This window comes from Sander vitreus, chromosome 2, assembly GCF_031162955.1.
Source record: "Sander vitreus isolate 19-12246 chromosome 2, sanVit1, whole genome shotgun sequence".
Taxonomy (NCBI): Eukaryota; Metazoa; Chordata; class Actinopteri; order Perciformes; family Percidae; genus Sander; species Sander vitreus.
The window spans coordinates 3,825,253-3,853,102 of record NC_135856.1 but is presented as its reverse complement, the minus strand read 5'-3'; the positions used below and the strand labels follow the sequence as shown (position 1 = coordinate 3,853,102).

Sequence of the window (27,850 nt, the reverse complement as noted above, 5' to 3'; positions counted from 1 at the left end):
GCCGTGTTTGCCATCGTTGCTGCTTTTGTCCACTGATTCCCCCTGTTCTCAGGCTACACTCTTCACAGCACTTGAACAAAAATTCACTTTGGAATCATGTTTGTAGGTGTTAACCTAACATTCTTCCCCCAACATTTCCTTGGCCTAGCCAGGGATACCCTCGCCCGATACTCAGACTACCCAGACGCTTACACCCTATGAAACACAGTTTCATCAATTGGGATCTCTCATCTCCTTGGTCGCAGTTATTATATTCTTATTTATTATCTGGGAGGCTTTTGCCGCCAAACGTGAAGTTCTAGCAGTAGAGCTGACTGCGATAAACGTGGAGTGATTACACGGCTGCCCTCCCCCCTATCACACATTTGAGGAGCCTGCTTTTGTCCAAGTTCAATCAAACTAACGAGAAAGGGAGGAGTTGAACCCCCATAGGCTGGTTTCAAGCCAACCACATGACCGCTCTGTCACTTTCTTCATAAGATACTAGTAAAATAGCTATTACACTGCTTTGTCAAGGCAGAGTCGTGGGTTGAACCCCCGCGTATCTTATTTTACTAATGGCCCACCCCTCACAGCTCGGTTTTCAAGATGCAGCTTCACCTGTCATAGAAGAACTTCTTCATTTCCACGACCACGCCTTAATAATCGTGTTCCTGATCAGCACGCTAGTACTTTACATTATTGTGGCCATGGTCACCACTAAACTTACCAATAAATATATCTAACCTGTTAACATGGGAGCCGAAATAAAAACTGACGCGACACGCTCACGCCACGCAGCCAGCGTGCAGGCGGCCTAAGACACAGAAACATGGGAAATGGGACTCAGGTTATTACAGGTTGTAGTTCCTTTGAATGTTAGATTCTTGTATTTACAGCTGTTAGTTAAAGGAATAGTTCAGCACGTTGGATTATGGTTATCTGCTTTCCTGCTGACAGAGTTAAAGTTGTGCCGTCTTCAGACATAACGGAGCGAGTTCCTCCACGTGAACCGTAAATGAACCCGTCTGTTATTTCTCTCCAGGTGACGACAACGACTGTAACCGCGGCGCCGGCCTGCTGGGCTCTCCGCCCAAACAGAGCAAGCCGGCCGCGGCGTCGCCCAGGAAGCTCGGCTTCGACGAGAACTCGCCGCTCTTAGCTCGGCGGCGGCTGGTCCCGCCCTCATCACCCAGGCGACCGGTCTCGCCCACCGCCGCGGCGTCCCCGAGGCGCCACGTCACGCCTGCTGGACGCCAGGCCCGCCAAAACTCAGAGGGGATGTCGCCCGCCGACAGTAAGAGGATCTTATTTGTTTGAAAAGTTGCATTTTTATCAGCAAAACTCCAAGTTAGTGCTGCTGTTATCATCAGAGGTGGACGACTCGAGTCACAGATTTGAGACTTTGACTTGTCGCCTTTTTCCATCAGCGTTTAAATGTTTAAAAAACTGTTCAAAGGGTTCACCCTTTTCCGTTCTGTCCACGTTTCTCCCCCAGAGTCGAGGTTTCTGAGCGTGAAGCAGGCACTCCACACGGCCGTCCCCGAGCGACTGCTGTCCCGGGAGACGGAGCGGGCGGCCATCCGCTCCTTCCTGGAGGAGAAGGCCCTGCAGCGGCTCCCCGGCAGCCTGTACATCTCCGGGGCTCCGGGCACCGGCAAGACGGCCTGCCTCAACTGTGTGCTGCAGGAGATGAAGGTACTTTAGTGGTCGGAATAATACCAGAAGTATCTGAACTAGTGCTGTCAGTTAAACGCGTTATTAACGGCGTTAACGCAAACCCATTTTAACGGCGTACTTTTTTTTTTTTTAGCGCGAGATTAACGTTCTTTTTGGCCTAGCAAACTTTGTGGTTTTGTTCACATGCTGTTGCAACAACTAGTAACGTTAGAAAAACTACAACACCACACCAGATCTAGCTAGACCGGAAACCAAACAACAGGCACGCCGCACACACTTGTTTGGGCTTGCGAGCCGGCCAAAGAGTAGTAGGCTAACGTTACGTTTTGAGTGGATGGCGAACGCGAGACGCCGAAATGGATGCCGATAAGATTCTGAATGGAAAGTTTACTTTTAAAAAGTTGCCAAATGGTTCAATTGACAAGACCAAAGTGATCTGTGTGTTTGGTCGTTGTGAACTGAGCTCTCATCGCAGCACGTCCAGTCTGAAATACCACTTGATGGCCGAGCACGCGGCTGATGGCCAAGCACACGGCTGATGGCCAATTCTCCCCCCCCCTCGTCAAAGCCAGGCGACAAAAGCACAAAGCAAGTCGATCCACTTTTCCATGTTGAGAGCATTAAAATGAGAAAATGGGACAAAAATAAATGTAGGGACATTTAGAATAGATAAAAATGTGCGATTAATTGCGAGTTAACTATGACATTAATCGTGATTAAATATTTTAATCGTTTGACATCACTAATCTGAACGTCTGAATGAAGGAGCGCGGGGTGCAAGTTCAAAGTGAAGGAGTTTGTAGCGCTGCAGTGACACCTAGTGGGGACTTGAGATTACTGCAGGCATGTGAAAGTAGAGCAGCTTGGAGTCAGATAACACTGAAGTAATCAGAGGGGGAAAGTAACTAAGTACATGTAGTATATGCTGTAGGTACTTTACTTAAGTAGGACTTAGGGGTTCTGCACAGAGAGAGAGAGAGACGAGGGGTTTTAAGGGGAGAATGCGCAAAAATAAAATCCATAAAACAAACAGTTACTTGGGGAAAAGAAGGCGTTAAACTTGGACTCCCGTCAAGAGAAGAAACGGGACGTTTGAAGACGTCACCGAGCGCTAAAAAATATTGATTAACCCTCATGTTTTTCTGGGTTAAAATTTAGATGCGAGGACAACAGGAAGGTTAACAAACTGTAACGTTTGTTACAGTTTTCCTCGCTTGTTTATCAGACATTTCCAGCATTTTAGGCCCTGTAAAGACGACGGTATGGTCCTGTTATTGGTTTCTAACGACTGTCTGTGGTCCCGCCAGGCAGAGCTGTCACCAGTCCAGACGGTGGTGGTGAACTGTATGAGTCTGCGGAGCTCCCACGCCATCTTCCCGCTACTGGCCGACAAATTGAGAGCGCCCGGCGGGCAGAACGGGCTGCAGAGGTTCCTGACGGCCCCGGGGCCCGCTGTGTGAGTAACTAACCGTTTCCCGGGTTACTGTGGAAACCAGAGGGAGTCTGACATGATCTCAGGCCATTACTGAGAGAACAGCGTCTACGTTTGTTTAGACAATATAACTACTAAACTAAAATAAAGGAAGGCAAGGTGGAATAAAGAAATCAAGCATCTGTAAATATGATTATCAGTTAACTATGAAGTATAATAATGAACCTATTGCTGGTTGAGACTTCAGGCATACTAAATCCATTCTGTTTGTTTCTATCACTTTGAGCTGAATACTTGATGTATTTCTGAAGTCATATATGGAGCATTACTGAAGCCCCAGTCAGTGAGCCTCTGTTTGGTCCTCAGGCTGCTGGTTCTGGACGAGATGGACCAGCTGGACAGTAAAGCTCAGGACGTCCTGTACACCATCTTTGAGTGGCCGTACCTGCCCGAGTCTCGCCTCTGCCTCGTCGGTAAGAGCTGCACCACCACCACCAACAACAACAACAACAACAACAACAACAACCGATCACCGTATCGGCTGTAACATGCACACGGAAAGACACTTAAACTTCTGTACCTGTAAGATAAGTAGGGTTGGGTACTGAAACCTGGTTCCACTGTGGAACCGGTTCCTCCACAACTAATACGAATCAGACCGGATTACAGCACACATTTCGGTTCCACTTAATGTGTCGACTGAAATATTTTCCCTCTGTTGCTCCGAAACGGACGTACAAATATCTCTCTCTGTCGTCTACCGTTAGCTAACTACCGTATACTAGGCTACTTTTAAAATGCCATATCTCCCCTCTGGGCTCCCCAAAACGGACGTAAAAGGTGATTTAGGTTTACTTATTTTATATTTAAGAACTTTTAACTTTTTTTTTCAATAAATTTAAATAAACTCTATAAAAGAGCCTTTCTTTTGTTGTTTTTCAAGAATCAGTATCGGAATCGTTTAAAAAGTACCATTTCGGCATCGTAAAAATCCAACCGATACCCTAAAGATAGATGGACGGGGAAAACAAACGTCTGACCTCCTGAATCATCATCCATACAAGGATAGTAGTATACAGCTGTTATACATCATATCATCCATACACGGATAGTAGTATACAGCTGTTATACATCATATCATCTATACAGGGATAGTAGTATACAGCTGTTATACATCATATCATCCATACACGGATAGTAGTATACAGCTGTTATACATCATATCATCTATACAGGGATAGTAGTATACAGCTGTTATACATCATATCATCTATACAGGGATAGTAGTATACAGCTGTTATACATCATATCATCTATACAGGGATAGTAGTGTACAGCTGTTATACATCATATCATCTATACAGAGATAGTAGTATACAGCTGTTATACATCATATCATCTATACAGCTGTTATACATATCATCCATACAGGGATAGTAGTATACAGCTGTTATACATCATATCATCCATACAGGGATAGTAGTAGTATACAGCTGTTAAAACATAATGAAATGTATGACACACTGGTATCGGATCAGTACTCTGTATCGGCCGATACGCAAGTTCAGGTATCGGAATCGGTATCAGGAAGCAAAAAATTGTTCCCACGCTGCACACAGTTTTGGCCGTACACCCGAGAAGACCTTTAAATGTGATGATATGTGAGTTAAACACACGAGCAGATAGAAGACGTAACTCAGGTTGTACCTCATGAGTAGAAGTGTTCAAATGATTGACTGACGGTGCGTCTAGACTGGAATTGTGCTTGAGATATAAACTGGATGGACTGTAGCTTAAGGATGGCACACGACTACATTATTTAATTAAGGAAATGATGGAAAGGAAACGTGATCACTTGATTTCTTTTCTAGAGCCCGACCGATAAAGGATTTTTAAGGCCGACATCGATACAAATATAATATTTGGTGTTCCGGATAATCCGATGTATATATCGGCCACATTTTATTTATAAAGAAGAAAAATCCAGAAAATGTTGCCCATACCAATAGTTTGGAAAATGCCTAATATCGGGCTCTAGTCTGTTCTTTAATCCATGACATAGTGAAGTCGGGGCAGGACTATATAAACATTATGCTTCCTCCTGATCCTCAAACTCATCCGTTTATGTTCTTTGGTATTATCGGATCGATGTCTGTTTGTTTTTATCTTTAACGTACTGTCGATTGTTGGAGATGAATCAGAATGAAGACCAATGATACAAACTAGATAGAAACTGATGAAAGGAACATTCAGTGTGTTTTATCAAGAAGTCTGTAAAGATCAGGAGTGACCTTGTTTGTTTGGTGATGGTTGTTGTTTCAGGTATCGCCAACGCTCTGGATCTGACGGACCGCATCCTGCCGCGGCTGCAGGCCCGCCCCCACTGTCGCCCGCTGCTGCTCCACTTCCCTCCGTACAGCCGCCAGGAGCTCAGCGCCATCGTGCAGGACCGACTCTCCCAGGTAAACGCAGGCCCAGATAGAAAATAGGGTTGCACGGCATTGACGAAATGTGACGTTGCGATATTAATGTCGATATTTTTTTAAAAACGCATGTAAAATTACGAAAGTTACTGGAAAACGCATCAAAATAGATTCATAACAAATACAACACAAGGTTTAGTCATATTGGACTGGTCCAACATGAATGAATAAATAAATAAGGACCATGTCTACAGAACAGGACATGTTCTACTGGTTGGACAGTATAAATATATAAATAAAGAGAACGGGACACAGCTTTTCGTTCCGTTTAGTTGTCTCTATCTATTTCTTCACTTACTCTGTTGAAATATGCAAACACGTGGTACGCTCCATAGGGTTTGTCATGTCGTGGACCCGTGCTCTGATGTGCTCTAACTAACATGTGCAAGTGGCACGTTAACCGGCCAATGAAACATGATCATTACAGCGTTTCAAGCTCTAAATCAAACACAACTAAGCCACACAGCCAACGGACGGGACGTATTGCGCGATATCCCGACGATATTGAGTCGATGTATCACGCACCCCTAATAGAAAACACCGGCACGTCTTGGGTTTCTACCCTCCAAACGTTTGCGTGACTGTGTGTTCTTGGTTCCTCCTCCCCAGGCGTCGGCTGAGGGCCTCCTGGACGCCTCGGCGGTTCAGTTCTGTGCCAGGAAAGTGTCGGCGGTGTCGGGAGACGCCAGGAAAGCCCTGGACATCTGCAGGTAACCTATCGTTCAACAGCCGTCTCATCTCGGAATCTTCTCCGTTTGGTTTTGTTTTTTTAGAGCACAAGCAGCAGGTGTTGTGGAAGAAGAACTGAAAACCGTGTGTGTGAGAGAGACACAGACACCTTTCACCAGTTTTTATGGCTTTTTACCAACGTTTTTGTGACTTTTTCAATGTTTTGGGCACTTTTTTGACGTTTTTGTAGGTCTTCTTTCAATGTTTGACAGTTTTTTCATATTTTTTTTTGTTGCTTTTCCTAACGTTGTCCCATATTTTTTGTTCTAAAAAAAACTTTGAAAACTGGTCAAATTTGACATAAACATTAAAGTAATTAACCAGAATGTCAACGGCACATACATGGCTGTTCCTTCCAAAATAAAACCTATTCTTCATGACTTCATCTCTACTGCATCAGGTTCATTTGATCCGTTTGTGTTCCAGGAGAGCTGTTGAGGTCGTGGAGTCCGACGAGAGGAAGAAAGCATCGGACCCAAACGCCGACTCTAAAGGTGAGCGCCGCTGTGACTCGTTCTCCGCTCGCCGGTTTTTAAAACATCTGCTCTGAACACGCTGTGGCTGCTGAAACGTGAGCGCTAACCGGAGCACTTGTTGTCCTCCTGCAGCGTCGCGGGTCAGCCTCCCCCAGGTGGCGCGGGTTCTGTCGGAGGTCTACGGCGACCGGATGGCGTCCCAGTGCGGAGGCGGCTCCGACGGAGAGAGCTTCCCCCTGCAGCAGAAGCTGCTGGTCTGCTGCCTGCTGCTGCTCATACGCAACGGGAAGAGCAAAGAGATCGTCCTCGGAAAGGTGAGTTACTGAACCGGCCTGGTGTTGATGGAGACGGAGAACGGAGAATCGGCTTTATTGGCCAAGTTTGTGTAAACAAACGTAAGGAATTTGGCTCCGGTACAACACTCACTTAATATATAAAGAATAAAAACAAAGGACAGTAAGAAATATAAAAAAAAAATACTGTGTACAGTACAGAAATGTACAATAACCATTGAAGAGAGGGAAGGAATAGTGCCATGTCAGTGTAGTCGAGATGTAAGATTCAAATATAAATATAGTGCAAGGCAGGTCAGTGCACTGGTGCGTACGGTGAAGGCAGGGAGTCTGCGTGGCCTCATTTGACCGATGCGGCCCACCAAGAGTCGGCGTCTGTCCGAGGTTTCTGTCTAAAGGAAGTTTTTCCTCACCAAATGCTTTCTCGTGGGAAATAGTTGGGTCTTTGTAAATTATAGAATGTGGTCTAGACCTACTCTCTCTGCAAAGTGTCCTGAGATAACTTCTGTTAGGATTTGACACTATAAATACAATTGAAATCTATGCGTCTGCCTGTCATTTCTGACAATTTAATAAACATAACGGTCTGTCATGCTTGAGTAAATGATTAACAATTAACAAAACTTCTTAAATATTAATATTTAAAAAAAAATACTGGTATAATCATCGCTACTCCCCACAACATTCGGGGAAGGGAGAACAACGTGCTCTGGTTTATCGGCATTTCTTTAAACCAGGGAGTCAAACTCAGTTTTCCCAAAGGGCCACACTGGAAAATAAGAATCACATCAAAAGGCCAGACATTTAGTTTATTCACATGCTTATATTTCATCAAAAAAGTCAAGGTGTCTATGTATTATTGCATGTCTCATATTCTCACTTACAGTTTGGTCAGCATAAAGACCCAAAAAAAGTCCGTAATAAAGTAACTTAGCCATCAAAGATAAAAGCGACAAAAAAAGGTCGAAAAACAAATGGCGGGAAAAAACGGCGGGAAAAACGAGCCAAAAGCGTCGGCAAAAGTGACAAAAACTTCAGAAAAAAAGCGACAAAAAAACTGCGGTCCTTGAGTTTCACACGTGCTTTAAACCAATCACAATCGTCATAATAGTCTCGGGAAGGAACTTGTTTTGGTGGAACACGTGTATCGTTCAAAAGTTGTTTTAGTCGTGCAACAGAAAAACTCAGATTGGACAGATAGTCTAGCTAGCTGTCTGGATTTACCCTGCAGAGATCTGAGGAGCAGTTAACCATAGTCCTCACAAATCAGCCGGAGGTTAGAACGCCAACACAAAGAAAGAGGAAGGTGACAGACATCCGGCTGAAAATGAGTGAAATCCAGCGGAGCAATCCCGTAAGTGGAACTTGAAAGAAATAGACAGATGTAGACTAGGGAGAGGACGTAATGTCTGTCACTAATGTTTGTCCTCCAGGTCAAATTTGACCCATTTTAAGAGTTTCTTTCATCCAAATTGTCAAAATAAATGACGCGGATGTTTCTATACAACACTCTTCACAAGTAAAAGAAGTGACCAGTTCACTACTTTCACTGATTTTGGGTGTTTTTTTTTGTTTTTAATAAAATGTTATAGCATTTTGAAGAAAGTAATTGATGTTGGGGGGGGGGAAAAATGTCACAAAAAATGTCAAATCGACAAAGAAAATTGGAAAAAAATCATGAAGATCTTCGGGGAAAAGTGACAAATGTCATAAAAATGTGGTTTTAAAAAATAAAAACGTCAAAGTGCAGAATAATTCGACAAACACTGGAAAAAGGGTCTTACGGTTCAAGAACAAGTTGTTAATTGGTCGATGGGGAAGTTAAATGTCCAGCAGACGGACGAGCTTGGCCTGAATGTGACTAATTTCTGGTGTTATTTATTTGAATGTGCGTGCTGTGTTTAACGGGGTGTAAACCAGATTTGTGCGTCTGTGTTCCAGCTCCACGAGGTTTACAGCCGCCTGTGCGCCCAGCGGCAGGTGTCTGCCGTCGGTCAGGGCGAGTGTTTGTCTCTCTGCGGTCTGCTGGAGAGCCGAGGGATCTTCTCTCTGAAGAAAGCCAAAGAGGCTCGCCTCACTAAGGTACAAATACAGCACTCAGGATCACACGTTGGTGTACCGTTAGATCCACTAACTGGGGTTTGGGATTGTTTGATGTTATTAGTGATATTAAAAAATCTCAGAAAACCATAAAAATGTTATAAAATGTCTGGTTTATCCTGAAAAACAGTCCAAACCAATATTAACTACAATGTAGAGTTAAGAAAGGCAAAACATTTGGCATTTTTGCTTAAAAGATATTTTCTGTTGGTTGATTTAATTGACTAATGGCTCAGATTAATATTCTAAGTGTCTGACAACATTATGGAAAGGATCCCTAGAGAGATAGACCTTTAAAACCTCTGAGACCTTTCTGTTTAACCAGAAACAGCTCTGATGTCGCTAGCTCTAAACCCACCAGACTCCATTTAAAAAAGCAATACTTTTAGCGTGTATAGAGCCAACATATTGTCACATGTAAATCAGTAAACTGTGTTTTATTTCAACCAAAACTAGAGTTGTGATGGTTGGAAAAGTGGAAAGACGACCCAAAACAGCTTTTCATCGTTTTATTTTGTTCCTGTCGACTTTGAATGAAGTGTGTTCTACGATGCTAAAATTACTGTTTATTTACATGGAGTCTGGTGGGTTTAGCAATCGCAATTTCGTGGATGTTTTTGTGTTTAAAAAAAAAGGATCTTACTCTTTAACAGAAAGGTTGACCTCCTTAGAGATCCTTTCCATAATGTTGTCAGACACTTAGAATATTAACCTGAGTCTGTCAGTTGCAAAATGAGCACTTCTGTGAAGGTAAATACAAGCTGGACAATCACACTTTTAACTTAGATTGTAGCTTGTTTCTCCGCTGCCGACTGCAGCGATCTCACTTAATACTGGACCAATGTCAAAGATTGTTGTTCCCATCAGTCACGTAGACACAAAAACACAGGAACATAGGCTCCAGGTTGAGAACAAACGGTAGTTACCCTTTAATTAAACCGATAACCAATATGCATTTACAGTGAAAATGAAAATCTTTTGGAATATTAGAAACTCCAACACAAACGTTTGTTTAAATGCTTTAAGTAATTGTTTAATAAATTAGAAACTTTAAGTGTGTGTGTAACTGGGGAATACAGTATACATGTGGGGCCCAAAATGCTGGACCCCACAAGGTTAAAGGTCTGTTTGAGGGTTAAGACTTGGTTTTAGGGTTAAAATGAGGTTCTGGTTAGGGTGAGGGTTAAGGTTAGGGTTAGGCATTTAGTTGTGATGGTTAAGGTTAGGGGCTAGGGAATGCATTATGTCCCCACAAAGAGAGTGAAACGCACTGTGTGTGTGCATGCATGTTTGTATGCCCTTCTTTCTCACAGTGTCAAATAAACTGAACTAAAAACAAGAACAAAAAGGGTTAAGGTTAGGCATTTAGTTGTGATGGTAAGGGGCTAGGGAATGCATTGTCAATGACGGGTCCCCACAAAGATAGTGAAACGTGTGTACCTGCGGCCCTTTGCTGCGTGTCGTTCCCCCTCTCTCTCCCCTTTCATGTGTTCAGCTGTCCTATAAGTGAAGGCCTAAAATGCCCCAAAAATATCGTATCGGGCAAATAAAACGCTGATGCAGATAATCTGCAAACTGCCAAAACACGGCCCGATAATCTGTCGATCCCTAAACATTTCCATCTACACGGTTTTGATGTTTTTACCTGTAAATTAGGACGTTGAGGCTTTAATCTGAAACGTTGTGGTTGTTTCAGGTGTTTCTGAAGATCGAGGAGAAAGACGTTGAGAACGCTCTGAAGGACCGAACGCTGCTGGGAAGCATCCTCGCTGCAGGACTCCCCTCCTGAGCTCACCTTTGTGTTTTTTGCTTTTGTTTTTTTATGAACTAAGATATTTTTTTAAATTCTCGTTTTTGCTGAGAACAGTTTTTTTGGTTTTCTCTCATACTGATGTTGATGCTCAGTTCTTGAGTTGTTGAAAAATGTCAGTCACTTATGAATTTGCAGCGTTTTGTTTCATTTTGGATTTGAAACGTTTCCACGTTTATGCTGTAAATAAACACATGTACAGACATTTTAAATCAGATTTCCGTGATATTTCTGCCACAGCTCAGAGATGCAACCAAACAATACAGCTTGTAGTTTGTATTTTCCTAAACAGAGAGAGGATTTTCTCGTTCTAATGCAGACTTTTACTACTCTACACTCTCGTATCACTGTTTATGCATATTTAAAGCCCCAGCGTGTAACGTGTTTAGTTCATTATCCTAAATATTGCTCGTCTTGACCACAATAGGCCACCGTAGCTAAGCTGTTCTTTTAAAAACCAGTCAAACCACTTACTGTCCGCCTGCACAGCCTCTCTGATTGGATTAGAGAGTTACCAACAGCGCTGTGTAGAGCACCAGTGGAGAGAGGTCTGGTAACGTCACTGCAGCGCAGGGCGGCGGATTTTCTTTCTGTAGCAGAACAGAAAAAACTGCCACAACTCAGGTTTCTATCCACCAGCCTCAAGAATGAATCTCCTGCAGGACATGGAGAATGTAACTTTTTTTGGGGCATTTGTAGACCTTTATTTGACAGGACAGCTTTAGACACGAAAAGAGAGGGGGGATGACATGCAGCACGGGGCCGCAGGTTGGAACCGAACCCGTGGCTGCTGGCTCAAGGACTGAGCTTCTGTATATGGGCGTGTGAGCTACCCAGGTGCTCGAGAATGCAACTCTTACATTTCTGATTGGGGCGGCCTCTAGCTCACCTGGTGGAGCGGGTGCCCCATGTAGGCTGAGTCCTTGCTAGTGGCTAGGGTTTGAACCCGACCCGAAGCCCTTTGCTGCATGACACACACACACACCCTCCCCCCCCCCCCCCCAATCTCTCTCTCTGCCATTTCCTGTCTCTCTCTCTCTGTCTGTCTCTCTCTCTCTGTCTGTCTCTCTCTTTTTGTCTCGCTCTGTCTGTCTCTTTGCCATTTCCTGTCTCTCTCTCTCTCTGTCTCTTTGCCATTTCCTGTCTCTCTGTCTGTTTCGCTCTCTCGTTCGCTCTGTCTGTCTCTCTCTGTCTGTCTCTCTCTCTCTCTCTCGTGAAACACGCTAAAAAGCGACTGCGTCTTGATAACACACCGGTAATGCTATACGACTTGGCGTGTCATACATACGCCACTTCATGAGATCAGTCTGTTAAAGTAGTAAACAAGTATTTCTACACAGATATTTCACTTGGGTAGAAGTAGCAAAATCACTGAGTACTTCTTCCACTGAAAGCTCAAACGTCAGCGTTATAATTTGGAAAAACAAAAGTTCAAATCATTGATTTTGTCCGTATTCAAAATAATAATCAGACACACAAACGTACAACTATTCACATAAGATTTTATTCAAATGTGATTCATTCACAGCAAAGAGGATGTGTGTATATATATATATATGAGTTGTGAATGTTTTTTAAAATGCAAACACGGTGACTAAAAATGTAAACGTGGTTGAAGATAAAATATTCAAACGTATAATAATAAACATTAACTTAAAGCTTTATTAGATACAGCAAACACACAAACAAGTCACTTTCTCCAACAGTGCATTTCACAAACTCCTCACATATAATATACAGCATATATTATGTTTTAGTACCTTTTGTTTTTTAGCTTTAATGAGATTTTTTGCTCAACAGTTCAGATATTTTACTGTGATTGTCGGAAACATTCGGACTCTCAAATCGGGAACAAAAACAAATAAATGAAACCACAAAGTTATCTGCAAATACTGAACCACTTTAATCTGTTTAACGTCACGTTCTTCTTTCTACCTGAGAGACGTTTTCTTTGTTCTTTTAACGGATCTTTTAAAAACAAACTGTAAACAGTCATTGTACTTTATAATACTTTAAAAATAGAAGTAGTACATCTGTGTTTACATTTAAAGTGCTCATATTCTGCTTTTTGGCGTTTCCCCTTTCCTTTATTGTGTTATATATCTTTTTTGTGCATGTTATGTTTACTAAGTGAAAAAGCCCAAAGTCCACCCCAAAGGGACTTACCATCTCCAACAGAAAACACTGTTCACAAACTGCTCCAAACAGCTCTATTGTAGTCCAGCCTTTACTTCAGAGACAAACGTGGTCACTTTGGAACACACGTTATAATGCTCGCCTAGCTGCTAGCATGGCACGCCCTCATACTCTGCTTCTGACTGGCTAGTAGTCCTTACCTAGCTACTGAGCATGTGCGACTCCCAACAAAGATGTTCCAGCAGTGAGATGTCTCACTCTGTAGCTAAAACAGAGAGCTCAACACACAGGGTGAAAAGAGGAGCTGCAGCAATGTGCAGTACAACAAAAATATGGTGTTTGTTTTTAAATTAAACCATGTAAACCTATTCTGAACCTGAAAATGAGCATAATATGAGCACTTTAAAAACCAAACTTAATTATCTGTGATTCATTTTTTTGCCAAATGATAAAAGATGTATTAGTCTTCTGCGTTACTTTTCAGAAACACAAGAAAGTTGCCCCTAAATGTGACGCTATCTTTAAATATATTTTCTCATATTCCCTGTTTCATTAGTGCATTCATAAAACTACCAAGACATGATCCTTTAACACCTCCCCAGAAGTTACGCTGTGCAGCCAAAACATTGTTCAAACTCACAAAACTTTTAGTTAACTACTCTTTTTAAAGTCTAGTTGAGCTGCCAAAAGTTTGAAGATGTTGAAAAATATGTCGGGCAGCCGTGAGGAACTAAACTGGAACAGAGCGATATAGAATACGTATGTAATGCTGTCACACAGCGTGGAATAACGTGATTATAATAAACTCAAAGTGGAAATATAAAGGGCGAAACTGGATTTTAAGGAGTTAAGATAACATTCTGACATTTTCTGTTAAATAACCTGCAGCTCTGACTTCCTCTGCTGACGGTTTAATCTCCTTTTAGTGAACTATTACAAACAGAAACGGGATTCAAACGCAGCAAACACAGCTCTGATCGCTCATGCTGACGACATTATAGCCACAAGCACTTCTCAGGTTTAAAGGAGAAGTCCGATCAATTTCAACCCGTAGCTCTGTTGCTTGTAAATGTGGAGTGCTGTCAGTAGCGAGGAAAAACGTTGCCTACACCGTGTTATCCTCCCGCTAGCGTTAGCACCCAGGAGTCTGAAACCGGGCAAGTTTTAAACGTGCTTTTAGCCTCTTAACATGTTCAAAATGTCATTAAAAGTGCCCACCCATGTGAAGTGATTCCTTCACAGTGAACACAGTGAATATGGCTGCAGTAGATGTGAAAGAAATGCATAAATGTTGTGCTAACTCAGCTCTGTTTAGTTCTGGTGTTGAGACGGAAAGATGAGTGTTTAGGGACAAACTACAACACCGAAAAGAGATAGAAAAAGAATAGGAATATGCTTATTTTTTTTAAAGTAAGTGCTGTAGTACAACTAGCAGGAGACGAGTTATAGTTGAGGTAAGTTTGGAGACACTACCTTATTTAAAGATTAAATGAATACATATTTTTGTTGTATCTCTTTACAGTGTTGGAGTTTGTAGACGGTCCCTAAATCTTGCTGTCTCAACACCGGGACTAAACAGAGCTGACAGCACAACATTTATGCATTTCTTTCACATCTACTGCAGTCAGATTCACTGAATGACTTTGACTTGTTAAGAGCGTTTTACGGAACCAACCGTCCGTGTTATTTTTGGGCCAATTAGGTGGAGTGACGAGCGTCAGCCGGCGTTAAAATCAGCCAAACATTCTCAGTGAATGTACACGCATTCAGTTTTGCAAGTAAACTAACATAATGTCCATGCGAAGAAGAATACGTGATGAACGTTAGCCCTCAGTTTGAGTCACGGGACGCGATGATGACATCAATGTGTATTTACAATCTTCAGTTACATCAAACGGTCAGAAAAACTGAGAGAAACATCCCAGCGCTCCAACATTTCTTCACTTTACGATACGAGTCTTATCAGTTTGATTTGATGGAAACGGAGGCACTACAAGATGTTAAAATGTATTACAGGTTTTTACAATCACTTTGCTACTAATTGCAGAACCTTGATGTCATTTTTCAAAACTCTAGACACAAAACGATCACTTGTAACAGGCTGTCCAATGTTCAAAACATTGCATTGTGCATTTATATCTTTAAATAAACCTTACACTTGCACAATCATTGGTTCAAAACACTAACTGATTGTGAAATGTGTAATGGAAAAATTACATAGACCATGATTTTCTTAACCATGATTGTTCATCTATTAAGTAAAATTTTAATTATAAGTAGATCCTTAAATATGCCTCTGAAACATGTGTCTCCTAAAGATATTTCTTGAAACAGTCCTCCAGTTTAAAGATAGCTGAAAAGGGTATGACCCTGTGTATTCTCTACTACAAGCAGATGGCAACGACGCACAGGCGTCTGTAGAGATATGCAAAGGTCAGTTTGTCCAAAACCTAACGTTGGAGCCTGAACCAATCTGTAGACGAGATAGATTCCCGACTCCTATTGAAGGACTTTTTTGACGCACTAGACAGATGTACAGGAACAGTTTTAGACAACAGTGTTCAAGATTAGAATGTTTTCCAAACATGGTTGTGTTTTCTGCTGTGAAAATGGGATATAAGGAGATGGCATATGTTACGAGGCACAGATCGGCTGTCACTTTGTAACTCTGTTCATTGTGAATTGCTGTTCTTGTCACTGTTTGATTGTTCTCTCGAGAAAATAATTAAACCCTTCCACCGAATACCTAAACTTTAATCCAGTTTGCAGCCTGTCTTTATTTTGTTTCAACAAGGTCTCTTCTTCACCCAAATTCCTCCCTCGCTGAACAGAAACTTCCACCACAAATGCCATTGAAATGTTACTTTAGATCACCCACACACAAGCTACCCATAGTTTCACTGGGTCCAAACATACGTAACTGTTTACATCACGTAAACCAAGAAGCTGCATCTCGATGAAGAAAAACAAACATGAAAGTGAGATTATCATGAAAGGTAGCACACTTTAAATATAGTTTCTACTCAGAAAATACTTTTAAGTATTCATTTTATTTGATAAATCTCTTGTTTCTATGTAGTTTATTCTAATCTAAACGTGAGTTTCAAAACAGTCAAATATCAAAAATACTCCAGTTTGGTCCGTTTCTGCAGTTTCATGCTCAGAAATAAAATACATTCAAATAGTGATTTGACTTTGTTTTTTCTTTTCAAAATAAGAGCTTAGAAAGAGATCATTCTCTCTAATCTGTTCATTATGAAACAGTTTATACATCAACACACTATTTCAGTCCACCACAGGGTTAAACATTAAGGGGTTTTGCCCGATGGCCCGGGGGCAAGTGAATATAACGACCCACTTGTCATCATCGTATTATAAATTACGTTATAGAGGGTTTTCTCCGACGTCACGTTCTGGGCGGTGACCTGGATGCGCGGCCATATTGGAGGCACTCGGTGTAAACAACTGAACGGAGTAATGGAGTATTGTGCACTTTGGATGCTTTAATACTTTATGTCTAAACAACAGAAAAGCTCATCAAAACGCGTCCAAGATGCAAAGGCATATAGGGAAGGACTTGGACCACAAAAAAGGCGCGATATTTTGAGAAATGACAGTTTACTGGCGGTGCAGATCCCTAACAGTCGGCTCCCTCTTCTTGGATCCCATGGTGACCCTGATTCTTCCTTCAGTTGCATATCCCGATATAGTCAACTATGGTTTTCTCGCCGAGCCCGTACACAGCGGAAGACCTTAAATCCTACAAACGTTTGGAGGCCTATAACCAGATGGTGTGTGGATGGGTGAGGGAGACGCAGTACCAAGTCATTAACGACCGTTGTGTTGTGAAGGCCGAAGTAAGTAACGCAATAACGTCTTTAATCAACCTAACCTTAACTGTATGACATCATTGTGATACTTAAGGTGCAGCCAAGTGACTCTCAATCGTTTTTTTTTTCATTTCAAAGACTGAACAAGACAGGTTTCCCTCGTAGATCCTGGTTGAGCGCCTCCTTTCCTCTGATAACGTCTGGCCTTCCTCTCCCTGGTTTTTAATAACTTTTGGAAGTCGATAATATTCCAAATGTTTTTCTCGGTGTGACCTATTGGTACAACCTAAAACACGGCAATAATTAACCATTTTCCTTGACGCCGTTCGGGATCTACTTCAGTGCCTGTTCTTTGTTGTGAGTACGGAGTACCTCCAACATGGCGACTTGGGGTCTGATGACGCGTCGTGAAAACCCTCTATTGTTCTCTTTACCCTGACGGAGAAGCGTTATTATAGACCAGCCCGATCTGCTGGTGATTTGATTTCTCCCTGCAGCTCAGGCTGGAGACCTGTACATTATTCTATCCTGCTTTCGTTACAGAATCTGCGGGAACCAATCACAAACTGGCTTATCCACCTGGCGCGCTATTGGTGGGTTTAACACGATGACGATAGAGAAGCTGACCAAGCAGCTTTTTGATTACATTCAACATGGCAGCCCACCAAAGCACAGCACTCCACGGCAGCAACCCGTTGATGCCGCTGTCGCTGCTACATCACCGGGATCGTTGCTCTGATTGGTTGAAGGACTATCCAATTGCGTACGGAGTCATTTGAACTACGCCCGTTGATCACGCCTCTTGTGCAGTAGAAAGTACAGAGCAGACTCCCCAGAATAATGTTCAATCTTAAAAGATTGAGCTCGGTCTGGTGATGGCCAGACTAGCGTTATTATGGAACCCACGCAACTTCTAGGCAAGACCCGCCCTTCAATAGGATTCCCACACTACTATTGGCCAGGCGTCCATGCTCACGCAAGGTAACGTAACCCGACCAATCGTTATTGTTCTCTCTTTACCCTGTCGGAGAATGCTTGTTGAATGATTTGATCTGAATGTGCCGTTGGCCAATCAAGAGTTGAGTTGAAGTGCGTGACGCTTTTTATGGGTTTTTTTTGGACATCTTTTCTACACTTTTAAATGTTTTTTTGCCCGACCGGACAAGTGATAAAAAAACCTCAACGTTGAACCCTGCCATCACATCCTGTTCAGTGTGTGTCACTGCTGTCGGGGGGGAGACACACATTTGAAAAGCGAAAGGAAAGAGAGTTTCTTTTCAAATGACTCGTAAATAAATAAAAATAATAAATAACCCGAAGTCAACCCGAATCCTGTTCACAAGTAATGACCCCTGGGCGGTAAAGTAAACCCCACACAAGGCCTTTTAACAAGGTTTAGAACTGTAAACGACGTCATACTAAGGTCACGTTCACACCGCACATCTTAATGCTTAATTCAGATTTTTTTTTTGCTCAGATCCGATTTTTTTGTTTGGCTGTTGACATCACCTTTTAAAATGTGGCCTATACCAGATTCCAGTGTGAACTGTTGTGCGGTTTCGAACTGACCCGCAGGTGCAAAAGAACAATAAGAATGACATCAGACGCAGCACGCTGTTGCACTAAAGTTAGGGAGGTTATTTTCGCTTTTATTTCAAAATGTAGCTTCATGGCTCTTCACCTTCCTTTGACACTGCAGCCACGTTCTCCTGTCTCCCCGTTCTTCCATTTCGTTTGCTATTTTTTTTCAAAAACGGAGCAGTTACGGTATGATCCTTCTAGTTTTGATTGAATTGAAGTATCTCCCCATAGCCTAATTAGGTCTAACACCTCACTCTCCTTCAGGGCGGTTTTCCCAGCCACCTCCTGCACGATTTCGGAAACCCAGTTTTTGAAAACATAGGCCTCCAGAGAACTGCACCGAGGAGTCTCGGGGCAGTAAGACCGACCTCTGGAGACCACGGCCGGACACTTACCCTTACCCTAACGTAGCTGCGGTTCTCCGCACTTTTTGCGATTCATAAACGGAACCCGCCGTCGGAGGCGAACACATTGATGTGGTTTCAAATATATGCGACACAGAGCAGGTAACAAACAGGGAACTGTCTGCGTACTTCCTACACATCCTACACAGTGTACCTTTAAGAACATAAATTACAAATATTTTAAGTGTTGCAATTGAATTAATCTCACAATGTGATTATTTAAAACTTCTAAACTTCTACTAAAGTAAAAAAGTGTTTATTTGAACATATATATATATATAAAGTATGTATATACTATTATATTATTCCACTATGATGGATCAGGGCTGGTTATTGAACACATCTTGTTTAATGTTTGGTGAATGTCTTTAACTTCTATAAATTAATGACCATAAGAAAGATTTGGGTGTTTTTTTCCCTCGACAGCAGCAATTCACACTAAAAAGACGTTGATGGATGATAACCAGACCACACTGTTCTCAGTTGTCTACCGACACCTGTTCCACCGTTTGAGATTTGCTCTCAAATAGTGAAATGTGGTTTTCGGGGCGGGGCGGGGGGGAGAGTCCCGTCTCTACCTCAGCCGGGCGGAGAAGCAGCGCATGTACTCCGTCATCCAGCGGTCGTCCACCACCGTGAGCTGCGACCGCCTCATCTTCTCCAGGTCGGCGGACCGAGCCCGTCTGCGCTCCACGTTGGAGCTGCGTTTGTCGGACTCCCGCCGTGTCTGAACGCAGGCGTCCGACGTGTTGCTCTGAGGGGAGAAACCAGAGAGACGGAGAGCAGCACATCGGCCGTTTTATTATTAATGTCTGCAGAGTTTCTGGTGACACGGCTTCACGTCTCCGGTGTCCTGTGAACGGGGGGAGCGAGCCGCTCTGAAAAAGACACTCTGGGCTTCATGACACTTTACAGCCTAACCTTTAAGCTGTTCCTCTTTTCAAATTACATTAAGCACCAGCATGACAAGGACACAGATACATTTAAGTGACAATATTCATATTTATATATGCCATGAAAAGATATTCTAACACAGTGTGTTACATAGCCTTGCTATAGATTAACAGTGCCTTCACTTATGCGTCGCGTAATTTGACGCATAATCAGCCAAAAGCTGCAAACCCCGCGATGAAGCCACGATGAAACCGCAGTTTTTTTTCATCGCATAAATATCCCGCATATTCCATCGCATTTTTTAAGAAAACGTGCCGCATAATCAAGGATTTTAGCCCAAAACAATCACACAAAAACTCTGCATTTTTCTGGAAGGATTAAACTACCCAACGCTATGAAAAGTATAAGATTACTTTTGATCAGCTACAACATAAAATGCTGCTTACACAGTAATGCGTTTGCAATAATAATCCAAAATCCAATAATATGTCACACTGACAGGGGTCATTCTGTTGCTGGATCGGTACTTTTGATACTTCAAACATATTTTGCTGCTAATACTTTTCTACTTCTACTTAAGTAAGATTAACCCCTAACCCAGTAGTATGGACTAGGGGTGTCACGATTTCGACTACTGAAAACAAAAGCAGGATCAGCGATTCCCCCAGTATAGTATTTTTTATCTCTCTCCACACCCGCATACTTGCACACGTCCGAAGAAAAAACTAAAACAACAGACACAGCGTAGCTTACTGGCTGGTAGCATGCAGCTAAAGACAAAGGGTAACGTTAGCTTAGCGGTAGCATGCAGCTGCTCTTTTCCAGACACCGTGTCAACTGTCTGAGTCTGAGATGACGGAGAAACAACAGAACGTCATCGTGTGGAAACATTTTGGAAAATTGTGCGTTCATGTGCACCTTGTTAAACTAATGGTGCATTCAATTGTGCCTCGTAAACTCTGAGAAACTCAAACTGTTGTCGTAAAGTACCGTTCTGTAATCAAATTGTGATCTTAAAATTGAAAGACTAATCTAATCGTGGATTTGGAGAATCTTGACACCCCAAAGTAGGGAGCTTTAAGTTGCTGTTTTTGCCTGATGAATGCAGAGTAAAAGTGTCTTCATTGAGACAAACACTCACGTCATTCGGCGTCCGTCTGACCTCCGTCTGTCTCTCGTTCCAGTCCAGTCGGCCGGGCGGTCTCCGGTTCTCCTTCTCTTTGGTGATGATCGGCGGTGTGCTCTTCGCTCTCGGTGGTTTGCGGACGACAGCCGGTTTGTCGTCGTGGGAACTGTCCCGGTGTCCCGGCTCTGACCGAGGGGTACGGCGGCGGGGACGTCGCTTCGGTACCGGGTTTACGGGCTCCCCGTCAGAAGACGTGGTGTCAGCGGGGCCGCTGTCTATCGGCGTGTCCTCTGAACCACCGCTGGCTTCATTCACACCGTTCTCTATAACTTCTGGTTTTGGACACAGAAAACACGGCAGGTTAGAGTCACAGAGAAAAATACTTTATAAAAAAATAAATCTCAGAGATTTTCTCTGCATATGTAGCAGCAGGAGGTCTATTTTCTATTTCTATTTCCCTTGTTTCCTGTTATTTTGTTTGGTAGTTCAGTTCAGTTCCATTACTATGACATCTTAAGCCCCTATTGGCACGGGACTAGTGGTACTTTTTAATTTAATTTTTTGGGTTAAGGAGTATAATTTCTGGCAATAATCATGCACCACTCGCGCTCGCCAGGCATTCATAGTACTGCGGCGAATCGCGGCCAACATGTCATTTCACAGATGCATGTTGGAACCAGAACTGTCAAACTTTAGCGAGTCAACATGGCATCATGACTTTGTATAAACATACACGCCAACTTTCTAAAGCCAAGTGTTATCTGTACGCATTATGAGCTATCCGTGTGTATATCTACGTTGTATACAGCGGACGGTAGTCTGCAACGTCACAGCGTAAACACACACGCCACATTCTCAAGCCACCTGGCATGATATCGTGAGGCTTCGTGTTATCGCGAGTCTACGTCACACACGAGTTTTAGGAAAACAAGAAACGGACAAACGGTTGGGATTGGGAAACCAATCCCAATTAACCATCCACCACCCCGACCAACCTCCCTACGCAGCGATTCACCCTTTCATACTACTCCCTACGGCGTCAATTCACACGCAATCGCAAGGTAATGTGAGTCAACGGAGGCCAAACGGCGTTGATAAACACGCTAAAAAGCGAGTATGCGTCTTGATAACGCGCCAATAATGGCGTACGAATTGGCGTGTCATACATACGCCACTTCATGAGAACAGTCTGGGCGAGTAGTCCCATTTTTCAGGAGGTGTGTGGCGTGTCTCTGCAGCTCTCTGCAATCCCCCCGCAAATCATCTCTGCGGCTCTGCGGAAGCTTTTTAACAGAAGTATAAATTATGGATTACGCTGATGTTAAGCTGTCTCAACAGTTTGTTTTTACTTACTTTACTCCCCCCCCTCTTAAAACCCCGGCAAAACCGCTATGTTGGCATGGCTAAGGGTCAATGACGACTTAAAATGACGTTAGATTCAGGCGGATACATTGGTCTTTAGTAATTGGTTTGGGGAAAACGAAATCCCCCTCACCCACGGAAATCAGTTAGAGTGAAAGCAATGTCAGACTGAAGAGGGAAACGGGGTGTAATGAGCAACTTCAGGTGTTATGCAGAAGTGACTTTCTGAGGAAATGTTTCAGCAGATCACAGCACTGCTCGGAAGATTATAATAAACTGTATTTATGCCCCTTACAGAGCATACTGGGACAGGATGTTTGAGTCATGGTGGCTTTTGGCCAGCAGCTCAAATATGATAACAAACTGGCTTTCAGTTTATTTTGTTGCTGAATATTCTGTATACAGACCTTCTAAAATCTGTGTTGTTGAAATTCAGAGCCGGTCCCCAGACACTCTCCCGTCTGAAATGCATGCCATGGAAATGAGACACAATAGGTCTTTTATATCTGCAGCTCAGTGTCTAAACAGGAGCAAACAGTCCCATCTGATCACTGAACTTTTAGTCCAAATATTTTTAGCAACATCTCCTGAGGTAAACCAGCCTCTGGGCCTCTTTCTATCAGGAGCACAGGAGCACAAAGAAACTTCTCCTGGGGCTTCGTCAGATTATCCCAAAATATAACAGAAAACATTCTCTTCCACTAAACTATGGCCAGCTGTATACATCTCTGTATTCTCTATGAAGCACGAACTCAGGTGAGATTAGAGTCCGGATCAACTGTCAGCATTTGGTTTAATGCAAATTCATTAAGAGTTTCAGAGCCCCGGCTCTCTGAGTGATGAAGTTACACTTTTATAATTAGTCGTTAAGTCTGGGGCTCATGGCGCTTCACTCCTGTTATTATAGCATTAGTCTCACATTGCCAGACCCTCCTCCAAAGCGCTGCGGAGGAGGGTCTGGTTAGTCCACACAGCATTCCGGGATGGGAGAAAACCGTGCTCTGGTTTATTGGCATTTCTTTAAACCAGGGGAGTCAAACTCAGTTTTCACAAAGGGCCACACTGGAAAATAAGAATCACATCAAAAGGCCAGACATTTAGTTTATTCACATGCTTATATTTCATCAAAAAAGTCAAGGATCTTTGACTGTATTATTGCATGTCTCATATAGTCTTCTCACTTACAGTTTGGTCAGCATAAAGACCCAAAAAAGTCCGTAATAAAGTAACTTAGCCATCAAAGATAAAAGCGACAAAAAAGGTCGGGAAAAAAATGGCGGGAAAAAACGGCGGGAAAACGAGCCAAAAGCGTCGGCAAAAGTGACAAAAACTTCAGAAAAAGCGACAAAAAACTGCGGTCCTTGAGTTTCACACGTGCTTTAAACCAATCACAATCGTCATAATAGCCTCGGGAAGGAACTTGTTTTGGTGGAACATGTGTACGTTCAAAAGTTGTTTTAGTCGTGCAACAGAAGACTCAGATTGGACAGATAGTCTAGCTAGCTGTCTGGATTTACCCTGCAGAGATCTGAGGAGCAGTTAACCATAGTCCTCACAAATCAGCCGGAGGTTAGAACTCCAACACAGAGACAGAGGAAGGTGACGGACTTCGACGAAAAGACTTGCATCCGGCGGAATTTCCTGCGGCACCGGAGCCATCCCAGAAGTGGAACGTCGTGTATATAGACTAGGGGGGACATATCCCTGCACCCCCCGAAATCTACGCCTATGCAGACTGATCTCACAAAGTGGCGTATGTATGACATGCCAATTTGTATGCCGTTTTTGCATGTTATGAAGACGCATAATTGTTGTTTAGCGTGTTTATCAACGCCGTTTGGCCTCCATTGACCTACATTACATACATGGAATTATCGCTGTAGTATTATGAATGGACGGAGGTCCGCAGAGGGAGGTTGGTTGGGGTGGCAGATGGGTAAAACACAGGACTTTCACCCAGGAGGGCTGGGTTCGCGTCTCACGTGTGGCGTTTGTCACCTGTTTTATTTATTTATTTTTTAATAAAGCCTTCCCCAATGTTCTTTTCCTAAACTCAACCGTTTATTGTTTCCCTAAGCGTGTGACGTTAGTCACCGTCATGTTTTTGTCGTTTTTTAGTGTTACTAAAGCCTTTCCCAATGTTCTTTCCCTAAACCCAACCTTTTTTTTTTTACACGCGTGTGACGTTGTTCTCGCGATAGCACGGCACGTTCTCGCGATAACACGCGTATGTTTACATCTGCTGTAGACATACACGTGGATAGCTCAAAATGCGTACAGATAACACGCCATTTGGCTTTAGGAAAGTGGCGTGCATGTTTACGTAAAGTCATGATGCCATAGAGCTGGGCGATATGGAGAAAATCAAATATCCCGATATGTTTGACCAAATACCTCGATATCGATATTGTGACGATATTCTAGGGTTGACAATAGGTGCTGTTGAATAAGTTATGTTGATATAATAACTATGTGGGTAAAAGGCAAATAATAGAACAGCTACAACAGTCTGGTAAGTTTAGAAAATTACATCACTTGACTGTAATGCAGCCTTTAAAACCAAAAAGACAACACTGATGTCATAACAGGATATTATGATATCCAAAATCTAAGACAATATCTAGCCTCATATATCGATATCGATATAATATTGATATACTGCCCTGCCCTATGATGCCACGTTGGCCTATCAGTGGCGCTAACAGTCTCCTCACCTGAGGTCACTGCAGCATCTCCAACCGGTGTCTCTCCCGCTCCCTCCTCCGTCTCTCCGTCCTCAGAAGGAGGTTTCGGCCCGGGGCTGGACGGGCTCTGCTTCACCTCCGTGGGAGGCTGCGCTGGGAGGGACAGAGGGGCGATTCTGTTCCTGCTGAGCCTGGGCGTGGACCAGCCGCTGGATTCCGAGCTGCTGTCCCAGCCCTCCCAGAACCAGGGCTTGTGGGAATGCTCCATCACCCGCCGGGTCAGACGGTACTTCAGAGAGTCCTCGTAGCATTTAGAAAACGTCTCCCATCTGGGATCCCTGAACTTCTTCATATACTCTGTCCGGATTTTCTTGGTCACCATGGTTCTCGTTATTATTGCTCCTGTCTGGTTCTATAGTCACTGTGAGAGCAGAAAGCAGAGAAGGAGATGAAACGATGACATTTACGAAGTAGCACTCAACAGGATTCCCCCATAAAACATTAAAAACAATCGGATCGTTTCCGCTACGGTTGGACCCAGTAGTCTACGTGATACGCAGGTATACGCAGGTATACGCCGGTATACGCACTAAGAAAGCTCCAGGATTTCCATATACCCACTTAAAAATGCTCAATGACAAGCAACAACATACTTTCCATTATATTTTGACATATTTTAAATAGTCATCTGTGTTTTTTTGTCTGTGCATAGGCTAAATAACGGTATTTTAGCAGTGAATTGCTGCATAAAAGTGTATCAAAATTCAGGAAATGAAGTCTTTGACGCTGAAAATTTCCCTGGGGAAGGGCACCCAGCCCCCAACCCCCCCCAAACATATATATATGCGTCCATAGCAACGCGGTACATCCAACAACTGCTGACAATATTCTACCAAATTAATTCATTTGTGACGTGGTGTGGTCTACCTGTAAGCCCCGCCCACCTCCCACCTCCCACCGCCCACCACAAGAGATTAAGAGCAGAGGCTTATTCTACTCATACTTACTACTGGATGTACTACTACTGCTAGTACTCATACTACACCCCCAATAATAGACCATCTATTTCTGTCAGGAGTCCTCCCGCCTACACACACATGTCATACTATTTTATTATTCAAATGCCTGTTATCTTTAGTGAAAATTACATTAATTATTCATTTATCTGAGATGGCTTACATGTGATCCTAGGACCAAACCGGGACAATATCTATTTATTGGCAACAGCCAATTGTTGCTAATTTATTGGTGTATTTTTTTCCTTTTTCTTCAACTGAAACACACTCTTATTTTGAAGGCTATCATGTCTTCAGTCACACCCCAATAGCATCGTATTTTCAGAATTTTTGCCTTTAAAACACCGCAAAAATAAAAGAATTAAAGCCAACTGTATCTGCTGAAGTCTGAAGATTTTTAAAAAGTCATTAAGTGTTTAAATATAGGTTTTTAAAAGGACAGTATTATCGTGTGAAAACAGCCTACAGCCATGTTCACCTGCTCCGTTAAGACCCGTTTGTAAACACGGTGAGGATTTATAAATGTAGGGCTAACTGTTAGATATTAAAGTCAGTTATATTTTTACTCACCCAGACTTCATTCCAGAGGGACCCGGTCGGATTTTAAACCCAGTTTGTCCCTTCAGCGACACGGCCAGACGAGTAGCATCGCTGCGCTTCTCTCCGACTGACAGCAAACACCGAGAGCTGATTATTAGAGCCGAGCTACAACAAGCTAGCTATGGTAAAGACAACCGCTTCCGGCGTAGACTTTCAGAATAAAATTACGAGGAAATGTCAAACTCATAATTTCTATTATCCCTTGCTGTTGAAACACTTGGATTTCTGTAACGTTACTGTCCACATACGTGTGGGCATACAGCGATTTAAAACGACTTTCTTGTTGAACTATTTAGGCCCCTTAAACTGAAATAATGTGGGCAATTTTGCTATTTGATCTTAACCCTTATTTTGAAAGATACAGACTATTTTTCCGGTACAGTCCTGATTAACTCCCACGGGCTTGATGGAGCAGAGTGGATTATTTTGTAGTAATGAAGGAAATATGATTTCTTCTTAGTAAAGATGCAGAAACCGGACTGCGCATGCGTGCTCTGCCTCCATCTGTGGAGTGATGACAACAGGTGACACTAAGATCAGTTAAACTCATTTTAAGGTTACTTTCTCCTTATAATGCCTTCTGTCTGGAAAAAAAACAACAACCTGCATGATGTCATAGTGATGTCATCGGGGTTTTCTCAACTTGGGTTTTTTGGGGTTGAAACAAATGTATAACATAATAAAAAAAAAGCCTGCGTTACAAACTCCCGGCGGCCGCTGCCAAGGATGACTGTTGTTAAATCATGACATTGTTTAGTTTGGCTCGCAGGTGCTGCTGGATTTATGTCAACACTTGAACCTGAATCCTTCGTTTGTTTTGGAGATTTAAGAGCTTCATAAAGTGTATTATGAGTCTCTGGTTACACTTGTGTGTTTGGATTCAGAGCAGTGGAGATACACTGGCTGATCATTTAAATCACTGTTTGGCATTCTTTCTTTCTTTCGTAATAGCTCACGAGTATTAAACGCTTCCTCCGGGATTTCCTCATTCTTACCTGTTCAATGGTTTATTGGGTCATATCAGGGGTGGACTGCATACATGGCATACCGGGCATTGATGTCAAAACTCATAGTCATAAAAAAGTCATAGTTTTTCAGCATGAGCCGGTCTCTCTCAGCCCCTATACCATTATATCACTTTGTGTGCTGTACACCTGACTGTCTTATAGGCTATATCAGCCCTCCTACACAATCTGGACTCTGGTCACAACATCTACGTCTTATAACTTATTCCC

At 42.8% G+C, this 27,850-nt stretch overlaps 2 protein-coding genes across 2 annotated transcripts; one reads left to right on the top strand and one right to left on the bottom strand.

Annotated features, from left to right (window-relative positions):
- Nucleotides 1–990: 990 nt before the first annotated feature.
- cdc6 (cell division cycle 6 homolog (S. cerevisiae)) lies at nucleotides 991–11,194 on the top strand (the record flags this gene model as incomplete). The annotated part of the gene is made up of 10 exons (XM_078270739.1): nucleotides 991–1,276; nucleotides 1,478–1,677; nucleotides 2,967–3,115; nucleotides 3,458–3,564; nucleotides 5,414–5,553; nucleotides 6,184–6,284; nucleotides 6,730–6,797; nucleotides 6,912–7,093; nucleotides 9,014–9,154; nucleotides 10,869–11,194. Coding segments are annotated over 10 exons (1,467 nt in total), but the record flags the coding sequence as incomplete, so codon positions are not given.
- A 1,436-nt stretch (nucleotides 11,195–12,630) lies between these two features.
- On the bottom strand, nucleotides 12,631–26,682 carry ccsapa (centriole, cilia and spindle-associated protein a). The gene is made up of 4 exons (XM_078273471.1): nucleotides 26,586–26,682; nucleotides 25,030–25,420; nucleotides 20,969–21,285; nucleotides 12,631–19,687 (listed from the first exon to the last, which is right to left on the bottom strand). The coding sequence occupies exons 2-4, from the start codon at nucleotides 25,379–25,381 to the stop codon at nucleotides 19,508–19,510; spliced, it is 849 nt and encodes a 282-aa protein (XP_078129597.1). The 5' UTR covers nucleotides 25,382–25,420; nucleotides 26,586–26,682; the 3' UTR covers nucleotides 12,631–19,507.
- Nucleotides 26,683–27,850: the final 1,168 nt, after the last annotated feature.

Bases quoted from the DNA above. Each gene is read 5' to 3' on its own strand.
- ccsapa (XM_078273471.1), bottom strand. From the start codon at position 25,381: ATGGTGACCAAGAAAATCCGGACAGAGTATATGAAGAAGTTCAGGGAT. The intron at 21,286-25,029 runs GTGAGGAGACTG...GTCCAAAACCAG, and splicing joins AGATGCTGCAGTGACCTCAG to AAGTTATAGAGAACGGTGTG. The intron at 19,688-20,968 runs GTGAGTGTTTGT...TTCTCCCCTCAG, and splicing joins TCAGACGGACGCCGAATGAC to AGCAACACGTCGGACGCCTG.